Source organism: Hibiscus syriacus, unplaced genomic scaffold (assembly GCF_006381635.1).
Source record: "Hibiscus syriacus cultivar Baekdansim isolate YM2019G1 unplaced genomic scaffold, ASM638163v2 tig00110151_pilon, whole genome shotgun sequence".
NCBI classification, from domain to species: domain Eukaryota; kingdom Viridiplantae; phylum Streptophyta; class Magnoliopsida; order Malvales; family Malvaceae; genus Hibiscus; species Hibiscus syriacus.
In genome coordinates this window covers 3,588,737-3,608,689 of record NW_024062603.1, presented here as the reverse complement: position 1 = coordinate 3,608,689, position 19,953 = coordinate 3,588,737, and the positions used below count along the sequence as shown (strand labels likewise).

General features: G+C 34.5%; 1 protein-coding gene across 1 annotated transcript; it reads right to left on the bottom strand.

The window, feature by feature from the left end:
• Positions 1-8,973: 8,973 nt before the first annotated feature.
• Positions 8,974-10,457, bottom strand: LOC120215672 (probable WRKY transcription factor 43). Its single transcript, XM_039213282.1, has 2 exons — positions 9,938-10,457; positions 8,974-9,169 (listed from the first exon to the last, which is right to left on the bottom strand). The coding sequence occupies exons 1-2, from the start codon at positions 10,315-10,317 to the stop codon at positions 8,974-8,976; spliced, it is 576 nt and encodes a 191-aa protein (XP_039069213.1). The 5' UTR covers positions 10,318-10,457.
• Between the last annotated feature and the right edge of the window lie 9,496 nt (positions 10,458-19,953).

The following is a 19,953-nucleotide window of genomic DNA, read 5'->3' as shown; positions in this document are numbered from 1 at the left end:
TATCAAAATTCATCCTATCTTAAAATTTCCAGGCTCAATAGTATCGGAACCCAACCATGGTATCGATACTTCTATAATATGGTACTGAAACTCCCTTTCAATATCGATACAATTTCTGCATTCTGGAATCCATGGTATCGATACCTTCTTCTTAGTATCGATACTCACATCAGTATCGATATTAATTGCATCAGTATCGATATTATTCATAGTATTTCTTTAAATTTAAACCTATAGTATCGTTACTATTCTTCCAGTACTAATACCCTTACCCAGATTTTTGATTTTGAGCTCGCTTTTTACCCTAGTTTCGTTTAAATCTCTTATTTTTACCTCCAACAATACCATTAAACTCAGCATTACTTAACCCAACTAATATTCTTCCATTTAGCTTCTTATTACACCCAATTTCTCTAAAGAACTCTCCAAACCAAGAATCATACTACATTTTCTAACATGTTTTTAATCAAATCCAAGGCTTCTAATCTCTTATTTACTTCTTTGACAAGTCAAATATACTTGCAAACATCAATAAAAACTCATATTTCAACAAATCACTCAAAAACTCATTTTCTTCAATCTCAAATAAGTCACCCATTTCTTAGTTTTAATCCTCTTTAACCCTTCCTTAAGCTTACAAATCACTTAAAATTTTAAGAACAAACTAGAAACGAAAGGAAATACTAGCTAAATGAAGCCTTACCTTTGGCTGTGGAGGAGAGCACGGGCAACGGGGAAGAAGAAGATAACTTAGCTTGTTTATCCCCCTTTTTCCCCTTTTCTTAAATACCCTAAATAAAATGAATTTTAAATTTATTTCCCTCTAAAGGACCAAAATACCCTTCCATTCTTTCATTATTACTAATTGGTCTAACACAATTTCTAAATCATTTCTAATACTTTACCATTTATTTAATTTAATCCTCCAAATTTTAAATCCTTTCAATTATAGTCACTGACCCAATATTTAGGGTATTATAATTATCCCCTTAAGAAAATTCATCCTTGAATTTAAAGAATTACTTGATACGAAGAGGTGTGGAAATTGCTTCCACATGTCTTCTCTTTTTCCCAAGTAGCTTCTTCTACCTTATGGTTTTGCCAGAGCACTTTAACTAAAGGAATCTTATTGTTGCACATTTCCTTGTTTTCTCTAGCCAAGATTCTCACTGGTTCTTCCTCGTAAGTTAAATCTGGTCGGATCTGTATTTTTCTAGGTTTGATGACATGAGATGGATCCGATCGGTATATTCTGAGCATAGACACATGAAAACAATTGTGGATCTTATCCATATCAAGAGGCAAAACTAACTGATAAGTTGTTGGTCTGACCCTTTTCAAAATCTCATAAGGTCCAATGAATCTCGGTCTCATCTTTCATTTGCGCCCAAATCGTAATACTTTCTTCCAAGGCAACACTTTCAGAAATACCTTCTCTCCCGCCTGACATTCAATCACACATGCCTTTTTATCCTCCAATACATGAATAGTTTTTTCTAACTACCCATCTATCTGCGAATGAAAAGTTATGCTAAAAGTCAATCGAGTACCCAATTCCTCATGTAAAGACTTCCAGTGAAGAAAGCCTTGGGTCTCAATCGGACACTATCGATATGGGCACTCCATACAGTCAAACTATTTCATTTACATATAATTCTGCATATTTATCCATCGAGTAATCTTCCCGAACTGGAATAAAGTGAGATGTCTTGGTCAATCTATCCATAATTACCCATATTGATTCTTTTTTACATGGTGATAAAAGGTAACCCCGAAACAAAATCCATTGTAAATGTTCCCACTTCCACTCAGGAATGGATATTGGTTGTAGCAATCTGAATGGCACTTGATGTTTAGCTTTCACTTGCTGACATGTCAGGCATCTCGCAACAAAATCTGATACAACTCTTTTCATGCCAGACCACCAATAACAAGTCTTCATATCCTGATACATTTTATTCCCGCCGGGATGCATAGTCAAAGGACTATAATGTGCCTCGAAAATAATATCTTTCCTCAGTTCATCATTATCAGGAATGCAAAGTCTTCCACAATAATATAAACATCCATCAGCCCTCAGTTTGAAGTATTTGGCCTATTCTCTTTCTAATTGCACAATTCTTGCCAAGCATTTCTCATCTTGACCTTGCAGCTCTTTTACCTGATCCAAAACCATCGGCTGTAACTTAAGTTTAGTAATTAAGGCACCATCTTCCTTTAAAGACATACGCGCATCCAAAGCCCGAAGAGCGGTAAAAGCCTTTCCTGAATGATATTCGATGATCAAATCATAATCTTTTAAAAGCTTAATCCATCTTCTCTGTCTCAAATTCAGTTCTTTCTGAGTCAGCAAGTACTTTAGACTCTTGTGATTTGTATAAATATGGCACTGCTCACCTTACAGATAATGACTCCAAATTTTCAAAGCAAACACGACCGCTGCTAATTCCATGTCATGTGTCGGTAATTTCTCTTGGATTCTTCATCTATCTTGAGGCATAAGCCATAACTTTTCCATCTTGCATAAGCACACATCCTAACCCATTGTGAAATGCATCACTAAAGACTATATAGTCTTTACCTGACTCAGGTTGTACGAGCACTAGGGCCTCTGTTAACATTGAAAAGTTCTTCACAAACCATCTATAATAACCAGCAAGTCCCAAGAAACTCTGAACTTCAGAAACATTCTTTGGGATTTGCCAATCCTCTATCGCTTGAATATTTTTAGGATCTACTCTTATGCCTTCTACGGAGACTATATGACAAAGGAAAGAAATCTCAGTTAACCCAAATTCACACTTGGATAATTTGGCATACAACTTCTTCTCTCGAAGAGTTTGAAGAAGCACTCGAAGATGAGCATCATGTTCCTCTCTTGACTTGGAATACACCAAAATAACATCTATAAATACCACTACGAATTGATCCATGTAAGGTTGGAATACTCGGTTCATCAAGCCCATAAATGTTGTAGGAGCATTAGTCAATCCAAATGGCATTACCACAAATTCGTAGTGTCCATACCGAGTCTGAAAAGTTATCTTTAAAATATCATTATCTTTTATCTTTAATATGTGGTACCCCAACCTCATGTCTATCTTAGAGAACACTGCTGCACCTTTCAATTGATCAAATAGAACATCAATCCTTGGAATAGGATACTTATTCTTTATTGTTACTTTATTTAACTGACGGTAGTCGATGCATAATCATATAGACCCATCCTTCTTTTTCACAAAAAACACAGGTGCTCCCCAAGGAGAAACACTAGGTCTGACAAATACCTTATCGAGTAGCTCTTGTAATTGGGATTTTAATTCTCTTAACTCCGTTGGAGCCATTCTTATGGAGCCATAGAAATAGGTTCGGAACCCAGGTAAACCTCAATATGGAATTCCACCTCTCGGTCTGGAGGTAAACCCGGTAATTCTTCCAGAAAAACCTCTGAAAACTCCTTAATTGTTGGAATATCATTTAATCTCGCTTCTGTTACTCGAGTGTCTATCACATTAGCTAAGAAAGTTATACACCCTTTTGACATCATTTTGTTTGTAGTCATGGCTGATATCACATTGGATGGTGATTTCGCTTTTTCGCCGATCACTACTAATTCATCCTTTAAAAATAATCGCTTCTTATGAAAATCAACCCATCCATGATGTGGAGACTACCAATCTGTGCCCAAAATAATTTCAAACTCATCGAAAGGTAGCTCCATTAAGTTTACCGGGAACAGAATCCTTATAATCTTTATCGGGCATTTTCTACATACCCGAGTTACTCTCGTACTGTGACCCATAGGGTTTACCGCTATCATCTCACTAACAATTGGATCTAAAGGAATTCCTCTAGATCTAACCAACTTTGTACTAATGTATGACTGTGTAGAACCAGGGCCAACTAAAACAAACACATGCTCATCAAAAAGATTAAATGTACTTGTTATGATATGCGGGTTATCCCGATCCTCAATGGTCTTAATATTGTAAATTTTGGAAACTCCCCGAGTCACTTATCACGACATTGATTCAGATTGTCCTCTGGATCTACCTCTTCCTCTGCTTCAATTAGAAGTTACCATAAATCTCTTAGATTACGCTGAATTGTCCCAGGATTTCTTAGGATAGTGTCGGGCAAAGTGACCAATCTCACCACACTGGAAACAAGATCCACTGAGAAATCTGCATACTCCACGGTGCAATTTACCACATGTCTGACATGGAGTTCTCTCTCCAAATGCTCTACCCGAGATAGCAGCAAAAAACTAGGACTGTTAGTTTTTTGCGAAGCTGTAGCAGAACCATCTCTGTCAGTATATTAGAAACTCGAGCCCTTACCTCTCTTAGCATGATGGGGAGTTGAAGGCGTTCCAACTCTTTTCCCCATCTCTATACTCTGCTCTGCTGCTAGGGTCTCCTCTTGATCTCTTTCAATAGCCTTGTTTGGTTTATGACTTCTTGCAAGCTAGGAAAGTTCAAAGCCAACATCATCTCATTTAACTTTGGCCTCATACCTTCAATGAACCAATCACGTCGAGCCTTGTCATTGGAAACTACCTCGGTAGTAAAACGACTCAGCTTATTGTACTCAGCCTCATACTCATGTACTGCTCGATCACCTTGTTTCAAATTAAGGAACTTTAGCAGCATCGCCCATCAAACTGCTCTCCCACATACTTGTTCTTGAATTCAACCTGGAATAATTGACAGGTCACTTGTTCAGGTGGTGCATACATCATAGTATTTAACCACCATACTCTAGTTGATCCCCGAAGTAAAGATAAAACTCCACCCAAATTTTCAAAATCCGAGCAATGAAGACTTTCAAGCATTACCATAACATCATTTATCCATAAGTAAGCCTCCATATGACCCTCATCCTCTTCTCCCCATAACTCTAGAGTTCCCAAACTCTCTTTAGCTCTTTTGGGATCAGCATCCTCGGTACTGGAGGAGGAGAGGGAGGTGGAGGAGGTTGGAACCTAGTCAGAATAGCATCAAAATCTTGCATAAAAGCTCCAAACTCAGGCACTGGCATACCCTGATGTGAAGGTGCACTAGCATTCTCGGATGGAATCGAATGCTCACTATTTTTCTCATAGCTTTCGCTACCCGATCCTTCTCTATTTTCTCGTTGGGCCTCTCTTCGCGAATTTGAAGAATCCGACATCTTCTAAGACATATATAATAATAACACTAAGTTAGTAAGGAATGTCCCCAATCACACTCTAATGACACCATATCAGTAACCTTGACAATCTTAATGGCATGTAATCCTTTTTTCTAAATTCAAATAAACCCAGTTTCATCCAGAATCAGCTAAACCTATATCTCTGATACCAATAAATGTAACACACATTTCCTATATACGTTTCCGTACACGAATCACAAGTGTCACATGACTTTTTAAAACATTTTCCTATTTGTAACCCATAAAATTTTATTCCGTAAATAAAACAAAACATTTTAAAATATAAAATAAAACATTCGTTTTAACATATTATGAAAATCATCACTTTAATACATTCCAGAGTATTTTTCTTAAATTAATATACATGACATCTAGTTATCAAAAGAATACATAATTGTCCTACTGTTACTGATGAGTCAACCTTGGATTGATGATGTTAGTTGCACTCCTTACTCTGCTAGTCTTTGCTTTTACCTACACCTGAAATCAATACACGTTAAGTATTTTCTTAGTTAGACAATATAGTGTAAATGCACTGAAATGCATACATAAGCATATCATGGCTATTAAAGTACGAACTAAATTGTATACTTCCTAAAAATTAGTTAACCATGTCAGTTAAACCAAGTTTTGTTCATATAGTCGTCAAAATTATTCTTAGAATGCCCAGCATACCTATATTTTTGTATATTTTCCCAATTATCCTTTATTCTGCCCAATTATCCTTTATTTTACCCAACGTATGTTAAATAAGAATGTAAGATAAATGCATTGCACCGAAGTGCCGAAATGATCATTCACCTTTTATGAATACCATGAATGGCACATTTTATACTAAAAATGCACTATTATGCATTTAAGTTTCATTAGTGGCACCTTTATGCCGAAATACACTGTTACGCATTTAACTTTCATTAATGGCACCTTTTATGTCGAAATGTGTCGTTATGCATTTAACTTTCATTTGTGGCACCTTTTATGTCAAAATGAACTGTTATACATTTAACTTTCATTAGTTGAACTTTTTATGCTGAAATGCACCGTTATGCATTTAACTTTCATTAGTGGCACTTTTTATGCGAAAATGCACCGTTATGCATTTAACTTTCATTATAGAATAGTTCATACTCTAAAACATATTCATAATATCATTCCTATATACGTTATGAAAATATACCAAAATGATGTAAAAATACATTTAACAAAACATTCGAAGTTAACTCATCGTGAGTCTTCCTTCTTTTATTACAAGTACAATAAATGCACTCGCCTGATATGCCTCGCTAGTATGTTGTAATGATGTCCGACTATTCGACAACTTTATTTTTGCCCATTTTTCCCCTTGACTCAGGAGCTTGGTTATTATCTATACAAGCATCCATTAAGTGCACATACCATACCAATGCTAGTATACTCTCTAACATTTATACTTTTAATAATACTAAAAAGTACTATTATATTCAATTTCTATCAAAATTCATCCTATCTTAAATTTTCCATGCTCAATAGTATTGGTACCCCTACCATGGTATCGATACTTCTATACTATGGTACCGATACTCCTTTTCAGTACTGATACTCCCTTTCAGTATCGATACCATTTCTATATTCTGGAATCCATGGTATCGATACCTTCTTCTGAGTATCGATACCCATATCAGTATTGATACTAATTGCATCAGTATTGATATTGTTCATCGAATTTCTTCAAATTTAAACCTATAGTATCAGTATTGTTCTTCCAGTAGCAATACCCTTACCCGGATTTTCTATTTTTCAGCTCGATTTTTACCCTAACTTCGTTTAAATATCTTATTTTTACCTCTAACAATACCATTAAACTCCCCATTACTTAACCCAACTAAATTTCCTCCATTTAGCTTCTTATTACACCCAATTTCTTTAAATAACACGCCAAACCAAGAATCATACTACTTTTTCTAACATGTTTTTAATCACATCCAAGACTTCTAATCTCTTATTTAGTTCTTTGACAAGTCAAATATACTTGTAAACATCAATAAAAACTTATTAGTTTTAATCCTCTTTAACCCTTCCTTAAGCTTACACATCACTTAAAGTTTCAAGAACAAACAAAAAACGAAAGGACAAACTAGCTAAATGAAGCCTTACCTTTGGCTATGGAGGAGAGCACGGGCAAGAGGGAAGAAGAAGAGAACTTATCTTGTTTATCCCCTTTTTCCCCTTTTATTAAATAACCTACATAAAATGAATTTTAAATATATTTACCTCTAATGGACCAAAATACCCTTTCATTCTTCCATTCTTCCATTCTTCCATTCTTCCATTCTTCCATTCTTACTAATTGGTCTTAATCACAATTTCTAAATCATTTCTTATACTTTACCATTTATTTAATTTAATCCTCCAAATTTTAAATCATTTTAATTATAGTCACTTACCCGATATTTGGGGTATTACATATTCGGTATCTAGCATTTTCTATCGTTTATAAGTCTGCCCCGACTATTTTTTCCATCCAAAAGTGATGATATGATGTTCTCATAAAAAGCCACACGGCACAACTAGAGAATATAAAAAATAAAATCTAAAACTTAAAACTTAAAAAATAAAAAATGTAAAAAACAACTTTTAATAATCATTTGTTTTAAATAATATTTTATATTTATAAATAAATTTTAGGTTTTTAAAAAAAATAAAAATTGTTTAAAATGTAAAAATTATTACATATATATTATATTTCTTTATAATAAATTTTTTTTATATTTTTAGCTTTATAATTTTTGTCACTTGGCATTACAAGGAAGTGTTACATGTCCTCTGAAAGTATCACATCATCCAATGGGGTGAAAGTAATAACAATAAAAAAACGTTAAATACTTGAATTATAGAAAAAAATAATTTAAATACTTAAAATTAACAAATTAGATACTTTTGGATGTTTTATCATAAAGCCTAATGTATTTTATCATTCTTAGGTTGATTTTGATGCATCCGTGCATTAATAAAGTTTTGTGTAACTTCATATTCTACTTATTTTTGTCTAATGTTTTAGTTTATTACATACTTTTGTATAATTATTATAACAATCGATTTTAACTTCGAATTCATTAATTCAGAGTCCAATCTTTTTATAGTATATTAATACAAATATCATTAAGATTTAAATCAATTCAAATTGAATGAATCAACATTTGTTTATGTTTATCCATTTAATTTTAAGTTTGTTGATGTTTAGTTTGTATTTATTAAAAAATTTATAATTATATTTAAGTTCATTCATTAAAAAACTGTATTTATGTTCATTTATTTAATGTTTACGAACATTAAATGAACATATTGATAAATATATTCACGAACAAACACAAATTTATGCTGAGAAAAACCTAAAGAGTGGTCCTAGTTGGCATTGGAGTATATGTTTTCTTAGATGACTTAGATTCAAATAACGTTATCTGTAAAGTGTTTGTAACTTTATACAAACATGAAAAAAATGACATATTACAATGGGACCACAACAGAGAACATTAAAAAATAATTATGAATAATAAAAATAAATAAATAAACATAATTCTTATTTTAAATATAAGATGATCAAACATTAATATTATTAATTATATTATAAATTAATTAATAAAACAAAATATTTTTATAGGAAAATTAGCAAACTTAAATAAACACAATAATAAGATTATCTGAGGTATTAACATGAATTGTTTATTCAACTTAACACTTAACATGGTTGGTAAAATTATTTGTTGATGAACCTATTAAAGTTAGTTAAAGTTATTAGGTGGATTAGGGTTGGAAGTTGATATTAAACCTAGAAAGGAATTGCATTTGTTTCAGAAGAGGGGTTAGGGTTTCCATTAGCTTCTCGCAAGGATGGTTGTGAATTCCCTCGTAAGTAGTCTCCACGATGCTGCTGTCTTTTGCCAGCCTCTGAACTTGTTTCTTCACGTTGCATGTGGGATGTGTACATCGGTAATAACTCCTAATTCATTTATAAATCAATAAATAAACATCTATATAAAAAATTGTCTCAAGTGTTAATATATAGGGTAAGGGAAAAAATATCCCTCCACTATAAAACGTTACTTTGTTGTGTTCTCTGATTATTAATAGGTATAAAATGATCTCCTGACTATAATATATTGTTTTATTGAGTCACCCAACTATTAAAAGTTATAAAAATTATCATTCGACTATTATATGTTCTAAACTCGTCATTTTCCATTAAAAACTTGACAGTCATTTGTGTTGGACTTAACTTGCCGATAAGTATATAATAAAATCATATTTGAATGATGTCTATCGGCACTACCGTTACTTTCAAGCACTGACTCAATCATATAACGTAAATAGACAATGAATTTAAAAAATACAACTCAAACAATTTTAAGATCAGGTTTTATCATATCTAAGTTAACATGTTAACGTTTAACTCAGATGACTACCAAACTTTTAATGAAAAATGATGAGTGAGGAACATATAGTAGTGAAGTGATCATTTTATAACTTTTAATAGTCGTTTAAGACTCAACAAAGCAATATCCTATAATCAATATATCCTTTTATATCTTATAATAGTCATAGAAACTCAATAAAATAGTACTGAGGAGATCATTTATGTACTTTACCCTAATATGTATTCCATGCAAAATTAGTAAACAAAAAATGCGTCGAAAGCCAAGAACAAATAAACATGGCAAAGTGCGAGAGTATATAAGAGAAAAAACAGCAGTTTTGATCGAAAACAAACCTTGGATAATTGCTATTTTTAACGGCTTTTTGCCCATACTTTCTCCACCGATACCCATCGTCCAAAATATCATCAGCACTCCTGGTTTGGAACGCAAACCTCGGCCGGATTGTCTTTTTGAACCGACAACCTTTCCTCTTGCCATTCTCAGTCTCTCCGTTTTGGCCCATCAAAGAAGAAGCTTCAACCATTGGCTTGCTCTGATCATCATGACCCAAAAAAGATTGACCGGATAGGAGGCTAACCCAATCAATATCGGGGATAATTTCAGTATCTAAAGGAGGGTGTTGTGAGGAGGATGGGGTTGAGAGGAAAGGAGGGGTAAGTGGTGGTAATAACGGTGGCACAGCCGGCGGTGACGTGGTTTCTTGGCCATCCATAGCTGAAGAAGCTAAAAGTCTGAGGGCTCCACAGAGAATGTTAGGGGAGAAAATAATAAAAAGGAAGTGGGAATGTTTGAGAAATGAAGGTTAAAGGGAAGCTGGAAGAGGGATGGACTACTCCCACATAGAGATTTAGAAGAATGGGGGAAAAGAAAAGGAATGATGGAGTTTTAGGAGAGGGGGCTATATATATATATAACTTTGATCGACACAACATCTCACCTACATTTGTTCAACTGCCCCTTCCCATCCCATCCCTTCAAGTAATAAAAGACGTCTTCCCAATCCTATACATGCTGCCTTCACAACACGTTATCACCCCAAGCATGCATTCATATATGTATATATATATATATAAACACACTTATCTTAGAGGTAAAAGAGAATATTATTTTCATTAAAGAATTTGAGTTTAAATTGTTGTTTCTAAAAAGTATGGGTGCATTGTCGATAGATTAAAAAATTAATTTTAGATATTTTGTCATTTTAATTGTACAAATTTTATATCAACTTTTACATTAGATTTTCAAGTTAAAATTAGAATTATAAAACCTATCATTGTAATTTTTTTTAGGCTTAAAGTAAAAAGAAATGCCTAAACTATATTCATATTTTGCTTTAAGCTCCTAAACTATTTTTCTTGTCAAAATAAGTCTTTAAATTATTGTACATAACCCTTTAAGTCCTATTTTTTCAGTTAAAAAATTCTTTTTCGACATAAAATTATTTACTTGTTTTGACTAAAAAGTAGTTTAGGGGCTTAAAAAAAGATGAACATAATTTAAGGACTTGTTTGACCAAAAAATAGTTTAGATATTTAAAATGATTATGTATAAAAGTTTAAGAACTTATTTTGACAAAAGAATAATTTAGAGGCTTAAAGAAAAAGAAAGATATAGTTTAGGGGGGGAAATTCGTTCAAGGTTTTAGGAAAAATATATCTAGTTTTGAGATGAGACAAAAGTTGCAAAACTTGCTTTGTCCCACTGGTTGAACCAATTAATTCAACGACAGGTTCAAATTATTAGGAGCTGAGATTATGTCCCTCATTAAATTTAAGTCAGATGGTCGATGACCGTGGAAGAAGAGTCCCATGGTAGGTCACCCGCAAGACTTGGGAAATTCATTTCCCATGCGGTCAAAATACCAATTTTCTCTACCCTTTAGTTTTATTAAGTCATCTACATTTACCCACCATCCTGGAAGTTAGACAAAGGAATTGTTCAGCCAATCACAACAGCTTAAAACCAAAACTTACTTTTGTTGTTCATCATACAACCAAGACCATGGGTGGTCGTACAAATTAGATGCAACCATTATTGATTCAAAGATGAGATAGAAAATTAATAGCAGCAAAGTGATATGAATACAATATTAAAAAAATTATTATGCATTAATAGTCACCAACAAATCGAAAATGTTGGCAAGTCAATCCATCTCTTGGCCAATGAGCTTTTCATTATTTCGCCGAATTGACTCAAGTTCAAATGTTCAGTTGTATAGTCTTTGTAATACCCCAAATATTGGGTCAGTGACTATAATTGAAAGGATTTAAAATTTGGAGGATTAAATTTAATAAATGGTGAAGTATAAGAAATGATTTAGAAATTGTGATTAAGACCAATTAGTAAGAATGGAATAATGAAAGGGTATTTTGGTCCTTTAGAGGGAAATATATTTAAAATTCATTTTATTTAGGGTATTTAAGAAAAGGGGAAAAGGGGGATAAACAAGTTCTCTTCTTCTTCCCCGTTGCCCGTGCTATCCTCCAAAGCCAAAGGTAATGCTTCATTTAGCTAATTTTTTTCTTTCGTTTCCGGTTTGTTCTTGAAAGTTTAAGTGATATGTAAGCTTAAGGAATGGTTAAAGAGGATTAAAACTAAGAAATGGATGACTTATTTGAGATTGAAGAAAATGGGGTTTTGAGTGATTTGTTGAAATATTAGTTTTTATTGATGTTTACAAGTATATTTGACTTGTTAAGGAACTAAATAAGAGATTAGAAACCTTGGATGTGATTAAAAACATGTTAGAAAAAGTAGCATGATTCTTGGTTTGGAGTGTTCTTTAGAGAATTTGGGTGTTATAAGAAGCTAAATGGAGGAAAGTTAGTTGGGATAAGTAATGGTGAGTTTAATGATATTATTGGAGGTAAAAGTAAGAGATTTAAACGAAATTAGGGTAAATATCGAGCTGAAAATGGAAAATATGGGTAAGGGTATCGGTACTAGAAGAACAATACCGATACTATAGGTTTAAATTTGAAGAAATACGATGAACAGTATCGATGCTGATGCAATTAGTATCGATACTGATGTGGGTATCGATACTAAGAAGAAGGTATCTATACCATGGATTCCAGAATGCGGAAATGGTATCGATACTGAAAGGGAGTATCGGTACCATAATATAGAAGTATTGATACCATGGTAGGGGTACTGATACTATTGAGCCTGGAAAATTTAAGATATGATGAATTTTGATAGAAATTGAATATAATAGTACTGTTTAGTATTATTAAAAGTATAAATGTTAAAGAGTATACTAACATTGGTATGGTATGTGCACTTAATGGATGTTTGTATAGATCATAACCAAGCTCTTGAGTCAAGCAAGAAAAATGGCAAAGATAAAGTTGCCGAATAGTCGAATATCATTACAGCATACTAGCGAGGCATATCAGGTGAGTGCATTTATTGTACTTGTAATAAAAAAGGAAGACTCACAACGAGTCAACTTAGAATATTTTGTTAAATGTATGTTTTTACAACATTTTGGTATATTTTCATAATATATATAGGAATGATATTCTGAAAATATTTTAGAGTATGAACTGCTCTATAATGAAAGTTAAATGAATAACGATGCATTTTGGCATAAAAGGTGCCACTAATGAAAGTTAAATGCATAACGGTGCATTTCAGTATAAAATGTGCCACTAATGAAAGTTAAATGCATAACGGTGCATTTTCGGCATAAAATGTGTGACTCATTGTATTCATAAAAGGTGAATAACTATTTCGTCACTTCGGTGAAATGCATGTACCTTACATTCTTATTTAACATATATTGGGAAAAATAACAGATAATTGGGAAAATATACAAAAAGATAGGTATGTTAGGCATACTAAGAATAGTTTCGTTGACTATATGAACGAAACTTGGTTTAACTGACATGGTTAGCTGGTTTTTGTTGTATACGATTTAGTTCGTACTTCAATAGCCATGATATGCTTATGTGTGAATTTTAGTTCATTTACATTATATTGTCTCACTAAGTAATTACTTAACGTGTGTTGATTTCACGAGTAGGTAAAAGCAAAAACTAGCAGAGTAAGTAGTGCAACAAAGATCATCAATCCAAGGTTGACTCATCAGTAATTGTAGGACAATTACGTCTTCTTTTGATAACTAGATGGCATGTATATGAATTTAAGAAAAATGCTCTGGAATGTATTAAAGTGATGATTTTTGTAATATGTTAAAACGAATGTTTTATTTTATATTTTAAAATGTTTTGTTTTATTTACGAAACAAAATTTTATGGGTTACAAATAAGAAAATGTTTTAAAAAGTCATGTGACACTTGTGACTTGTGTACGAAAACGTATACGGGAAATGGGTATTACATTTATTGGTATTAGAGCTACAGGTTTAGCCGATTCTCAACCGAAACTGGGTTTATTTGAATTTAGGAAAAGGGATTGCATGGCATTAAGATTGTCAAGGTTACTGATATGGTGTCATTAGAGTGTGATTGATGACACTTCTAACTAAATTTAGTGTTATTATTATGTATGTCCTAGAAGATGTCAGAATCTTCAAACTCGCGAAGAGCGGCCGAACGAGAAAATAGAGAAGGATCGGGTAGCGAAAGCTATGAGGAGAATAGTGAGCATCTAATTCCATCCGAGAATGCTAGTGCACCTGCATATCAGGGTATGTCGGTGCCTGAGTTTGGAGCTTTTATGCAAGCTCTCGATGTTATTCTGACTAGGTTTCAACCTCTTCCAGCTCCCCCTGCTCCTCCAGTACCGAGGATGTTGATCTCAAAAGAGCTGAAGAGTTTAGGAAGGTCCTATGGAGGCTGACTTATGGCTAAATTATGTTATGGTAATGCTTGAAAGTCTTAACTGCTCGGATTCTGAAAAGCTGGGTGGAGTTGTATTTTTACTTCGGGGATCAGCTCAAGTATAGTAGTCATATACTATGATGTATGCATCATCGGAGCAAGTGACCTGGCTGTTCTTTTAGGAGGAATTTAAGAACAAGTATATTGGTGAGCAGTTTAAACAGGCGATGCTGCTAAAGTTCCTTAGTTTGAAACAAGGGGATCGAACAGTACATGAGTACGAGGCTGAATACAACGAGCTGAGTTGTTTTGCTACTGAGGTAGTTCCCAATGACAAGGCTCGACGTGATTGGTTCATTGAAGGTTTGAGGCCAAAGTTGAAAGAGATGATGTACCATTTGAACTTGCCTAGTTTGCAAGAAGTTATAAATCGAGCTAAGGCTATTGAAAGAGCTCTGTCGAAAAGGTCCCTGCCAGTTTTTTAGGGCTTTTTCTAGGATCGATCCAACTTAATATTTGGACATGTTGGGTTTTAAAATAAATAAATACATGGATTTGGAGTCTCCATCGATCTTTTGGGTTAGGTAATTCGAATACCTAAAAATACCTTTTAAAATAATTTTAAAAGATAAAAATTTGATATACATTTGATCAGAGATTCTCTTTGAAAACGGGTTTGGGATTCGGTTACGTGTGGGGAAGGATTAGCACCCTCACAGCGCCCAAAAATTGGTACCTAAGTGATGTTATCTTAATATTAAAATTGGCAAATTCGAATAATAATCCTCGAAAAATATCTTTCTATCCAGTTAAGGAGGTATTTTTATGGATTACTCGTAAAAAAAGTATTACCCTAAATTCAAATACAATAAATATAAAAATAAATTTATTTAAAAAATATAAAAAAATTATTTTATTTGAGCAGTAGTTAGAAATATAGTCCTTGTTAGTTAAGGGGTATTTCATTTAATTTCTCGTATGTATAAAAAATTATTTTAATAAAAAATCTACAAATATGTTAATAAAGGGTAAAATAATAAATATAATAATTTTAGGGATTAAATTATAAAACTACAAAAGATCAAGAAAATGCCCCAAATCGTAAATCTTCCAACCCTCAGCCCGAATCTTACCTCTTCTATGCCTAAAAGCTCTCCAATCGGTCTAGATCTATACAAAACCGAAGGTTTTACCTCAGTTAAACGACGATATCTAATGACTTTTGAAGACTTTGACGAAAGCTTTTTTTCCTTTCTCTTTTCCTGTTTATGATTTGTTTTTGTTGTGGTTATGTCTAATGGTTGATTTTTCTTTTTTTCTCTGGTTTTCCTCCATTTTTCTCTCTATTTTTGTCTACTTCTTTACAAGTGGGTTGGCCCTTTTATAGGCCTCGGATTGATCAGAAGGGATAAGCCATGTGAGTCACCGGGGTTATGGTAGTGACTCACCTAGGGGTGGTTATGACTCACCAAAGATGGCCACGAGTCACCAGGGGAAACCATGAGTTGGCTGGGTGCATTAAATGCACCCATATATTTCTTTTATATGGCTGGTACGACGGTGGTTGTGTGGTTGTGGCTGAAGATTCAGGCGCGTGCTCCTCGCGTGCGAGAGGTGGACAGTCTTTGCGGTGATAGAAAACTAGGGTTAAAACCCTAAATCTGGTGCGATCTAGGCCCTCCATCTCCATCTTGATAGGACGACTGTGATGAGGAGGTGGTTGGAGCTAAAATAGGAAACCCTAGCTGTTTTTTGGGCTTACTGGGTTGGATCGAGTTCTGAGCCTAGACCAGTTCTGGATCTACTTTGTATTTTGGGTCAGGTTTGTATATTTTGGGGCCCAGTTGGGTTTGTTGTATTGGGCCCCAGGTTTTGTAATATTTGGGTTTGTAATAATTATTATTTAATAATAATAATAATATATGTTGGATGAAAATGATTGTCTACAAGCTTAAGAGGATCCTCTAACAGCTGAGCAGAGTATGCTGACGGGGAAAAGAGTTGGAACGTCTTCAACTCCCCATCATGCTAAGAGAGGCAAGGGCTTGAGTTTCTGATATACTAACAAAGATGGTTCTGCTGTAGCTTCACAGAAAACTAAACAATCCCAGTCTTTTGTCGCTAGCTCGAGTAGTGTAATTGGAGAGAGAATTCAATGTCAGACATATGGAAAATTTCACAGTGGAGTATGCAGATTTCTCAGTGGAGCTTGTTTCCAGTGTGGTGAAACTGGTCACTTTGCTCGAAACTATCCCAAGAAATCTGGGGATAGTTTAGCACAATCTGAGAGATCGGTGGCAGCTTCTAATAGAAGTAGAGGAAGATGTAGATCCGGAGGACCATTTGAGTCAATGCCAGGATAAGAGACTTGAGAAGTAGCAAGGATTTACAACATTAAGACTAATTAGGATCAGGATAACCCGAAGATCTTAACAGGTACATTCCATCTTTTTTATGAACATGTGTTTGTTTTGGTTTACCTTAGTTCTACACACTCATACATTAGTACAAATTTCGTTAGAACTAGACGAATTCCTTTAGAACCAATTGTTAGTGAGATGATAGTAGTAAACCCTATGGGTCACAGTGCAAGACTAACTCGGGTATGTAGAAAATTTTGGATAAAGATTCAAGGGATTGTGTTCCTGAAAAAATTATTGGAGTTGCCTTTTGATGAGTTTGAAATCATTTTAGGCATTGATTGGTTGTCTCCACATCATGGATGGGTTGATTATCGCAAGAAGCGATTATTTTTTGAGGATGCGGAAGGCTCCGAAATAGTAGTGATCAGCGAAAAAGTAAAATCCCCATCTAATGTGATATCAGCCATGACTACAAAGATAATGATGTTAAATGGATACAAGGCTTATCTAGCTAATGTGATAGACACTCGAATATCAGAAGTGGGAGTAGATGATATTCCAATGGTTAGGGAGTTTTCAAATGTTTTTCTAGAAGAGTTACTAGGGTTACCTCCAGATCGCGAGGTGGAATTCCAAATTGAGGTTTACCCAGGTTCCAAACCTATTTTTATGGCTCCATATAGAATGGATCCAACAGAGTTAAGAGAATTAGAAGCCCAATTGCAAGAGCTACTCGATAAGGGATTTGTCAGACCTAGTGTTTCTCCTTGAGGAGTACCTGTGCTTTTTGTGAAAAAAGAAGGACGGGTCTATGCGATTATGCATCAACTACCATTAGTTAAACAAAGTAAGGATAAAGAATAAGTATCCTCTTCCAAGGATTGATGATCTATTCGATCAATTGAAAGACGCAATAGTGTTCTCTAAGATAAACATGAGGTCGGGGTACCACCAATTAAAAATAAAAGAGGATGATATTTCAAAGACAACTTTTCGGACTCGGTATGGACATTACGAATTTTTAGTAATGCCATTTGGATTGATTAATGCTCCTGCAGCATTTATGGACTTGATGAACCGAGTATTCCAACCTTACTTGGATCAATTCATGGTGGTATTTATAGATGATATTTTGGTGTATTCCAAGTCAAGAGAGGAACATGATGCTCATCTTCGAGTGGTTTTTCAGACTCTTCGAGAAAAGAAGTTGTATGCCAAATTTTCCAAGTGTGAATTTTGGTTAGTTGAGATTGCTTTCCTTGGTCATATAGTCTCCGCATAAGGCATAAGAGTAGATCCTAAAAAGATTCAAGTGATAGTGGATTGGTAAACCCCAAAGAATATTTCTGAAGTTCAGAGTTTCTTGAGGCTTGTTGGTTATTATAGACAGTTCGTGGAGAACCTTTCAATGTTAGCTTCGCCGCTAACTAAGTTGTTACAGAAAGATGTGCCTTTTGTTTGGTCAGAGAAATGCCAAGAAAGTTTTGAAATGTTAAAGAGAATCGTATCAGAGGCCCTAGTGCTCATACAACATGAGTCAGGTAAAGACTATGTAGTCTTTAGTGATGCATCTCAAAATGGGTTGAGATGTGTGCTCATGCAAGATGGAAAAGTTGTGGCTTATGCCTCAAGACAATTGAAGAATCACGAGAGATATTACCCGACACATGACTTGGAATTAGCAGCGGTCGTGTTTGCTTTGAAAATTTGGCGTCATTATCTGTACAGTGAGCGGTGTCATATTTATATGGATCACAAGAGTCTAAAGTACTTGTTGACTCAGAAAGAACTGAATTTGAGAAAAAGATGATATATCAAGCTTTTATAAGATTATGATTTGATCATCGATTATCATCTAGGAAAGGCTAATGTGGTAGCGGATGCACATAGCCGAAAGACTTTTGCAGCTCTGTGGGCTTTGGATGTGTGTATATCTTTAAAGGAGGATGGTGCCTTAATTGTTGAACTTAAGTTACGGTCAATGCTTTTGGATCGGGTAAAATAGCTGCAACATCAAGATGAGAAATGCTTGGCAATAATTGCACAAGTAGAAAGAAAAGAGGCCAAAGACTTCAAACTGAGGGTTGATTGATGTCTATATTATCGTGGAAGACTTTGCATTCCCGATAATGATGAACTGAAGAAAGATATTCTTTCCGAGGCACATTATAGTCCTTTGACTATGCATCTCGGCAGAAATAAAATGTATTAGGATATGAAGAGCCGTTATTGGTGGCCTACCATGAAAAAAGTTGTATCAGAGTTTGTTGCGAGATGCCTGACAAGTCAGCAAGTGAAAGCTGAACATCAAGTGTCATCCGGGTTGCTACAACCAATATCCATTCTTGAGTGGAAGTGGGAACGAGTTAAGATGGATCTTGTTACGGTGCTACCTTTGTCACCAAGTAAAAAGGACTCAATATGGGTAATTGTGGATAGATTGACCAAGACAGCTCACTTTATTCCAGTTCGGGTAGATTACTCGATGTATAAATATGTGGAATTGTATGTAAAGGAAATAGTTCAGCTGCATGGAGTGCCCATATCGATAGTGTCCGATCGAGACCCAAGGTTTACTTAAAGATTCTGGAAGTCTTTACATAATGCATTGGGTACTCGATTGAAATTTAGCATAGTTTTCCTTCCGCAGACAGATAGGCAGTCAGAACGAACTATTCAGGTATTGGAGGATATGCTAAGGGCATGTGTGATTGAGTTCAAAGGATCATGGGAAAGTATTTGCCTTTAGCAGAATTTGCTTATAACAACAGTTACCAATCGAGTATTAACATGGCCCCGTATAAAAACTTGTATGGGAGAAAGTGCAGAACACCATTAAATTGGTTTGAACTAAAAGATCGAGACCTAGTTGGCCCGGATTTGATAAAAGAAATAGAGGAGAAAGTGAAAGTTATCCAGGATAATCTTAAGAGAGCCTCCGATCAAAAAAAGTCTTATGCTGATTTGAAAAGAAAATAAATTGAATTTCAAGTAAGAGACAAGGTATTTCTGAAAGTGCCGCCTTGGAAGAAAGTATTGTGATTTGGGCGTAAAGGAAAGCTAAGTCTGAGATTCATTGGACCTTATGAGATTTTGAAAAGGGTCGGATCAATAGCTTATCAGTTAGCTTTGCCTCCTGATATGGACAAGATCAATAATGTTTTCATGTGTCGATGCTCAGAAGGTACCGATCGAATC

What these genes read in the sequence shown, in the direction of transcription:
- LOC120215672 (XM_039213282.1), bottom strand. Translation starts at nt 10,317, where the DNA reads ATGGATGGCCAAGAAACCACGTCACCGCCGGCTGTGCCACCGTTATTA. An exon ending in AAAAATAGCAATTATCCAAG is followed by an intron (nt 9,170 to 9,937) that starts GTTTGTTTTCGA and finishes TAAATGAATTAG; the next exon opens with GAGTTATTACCGATGTACAC.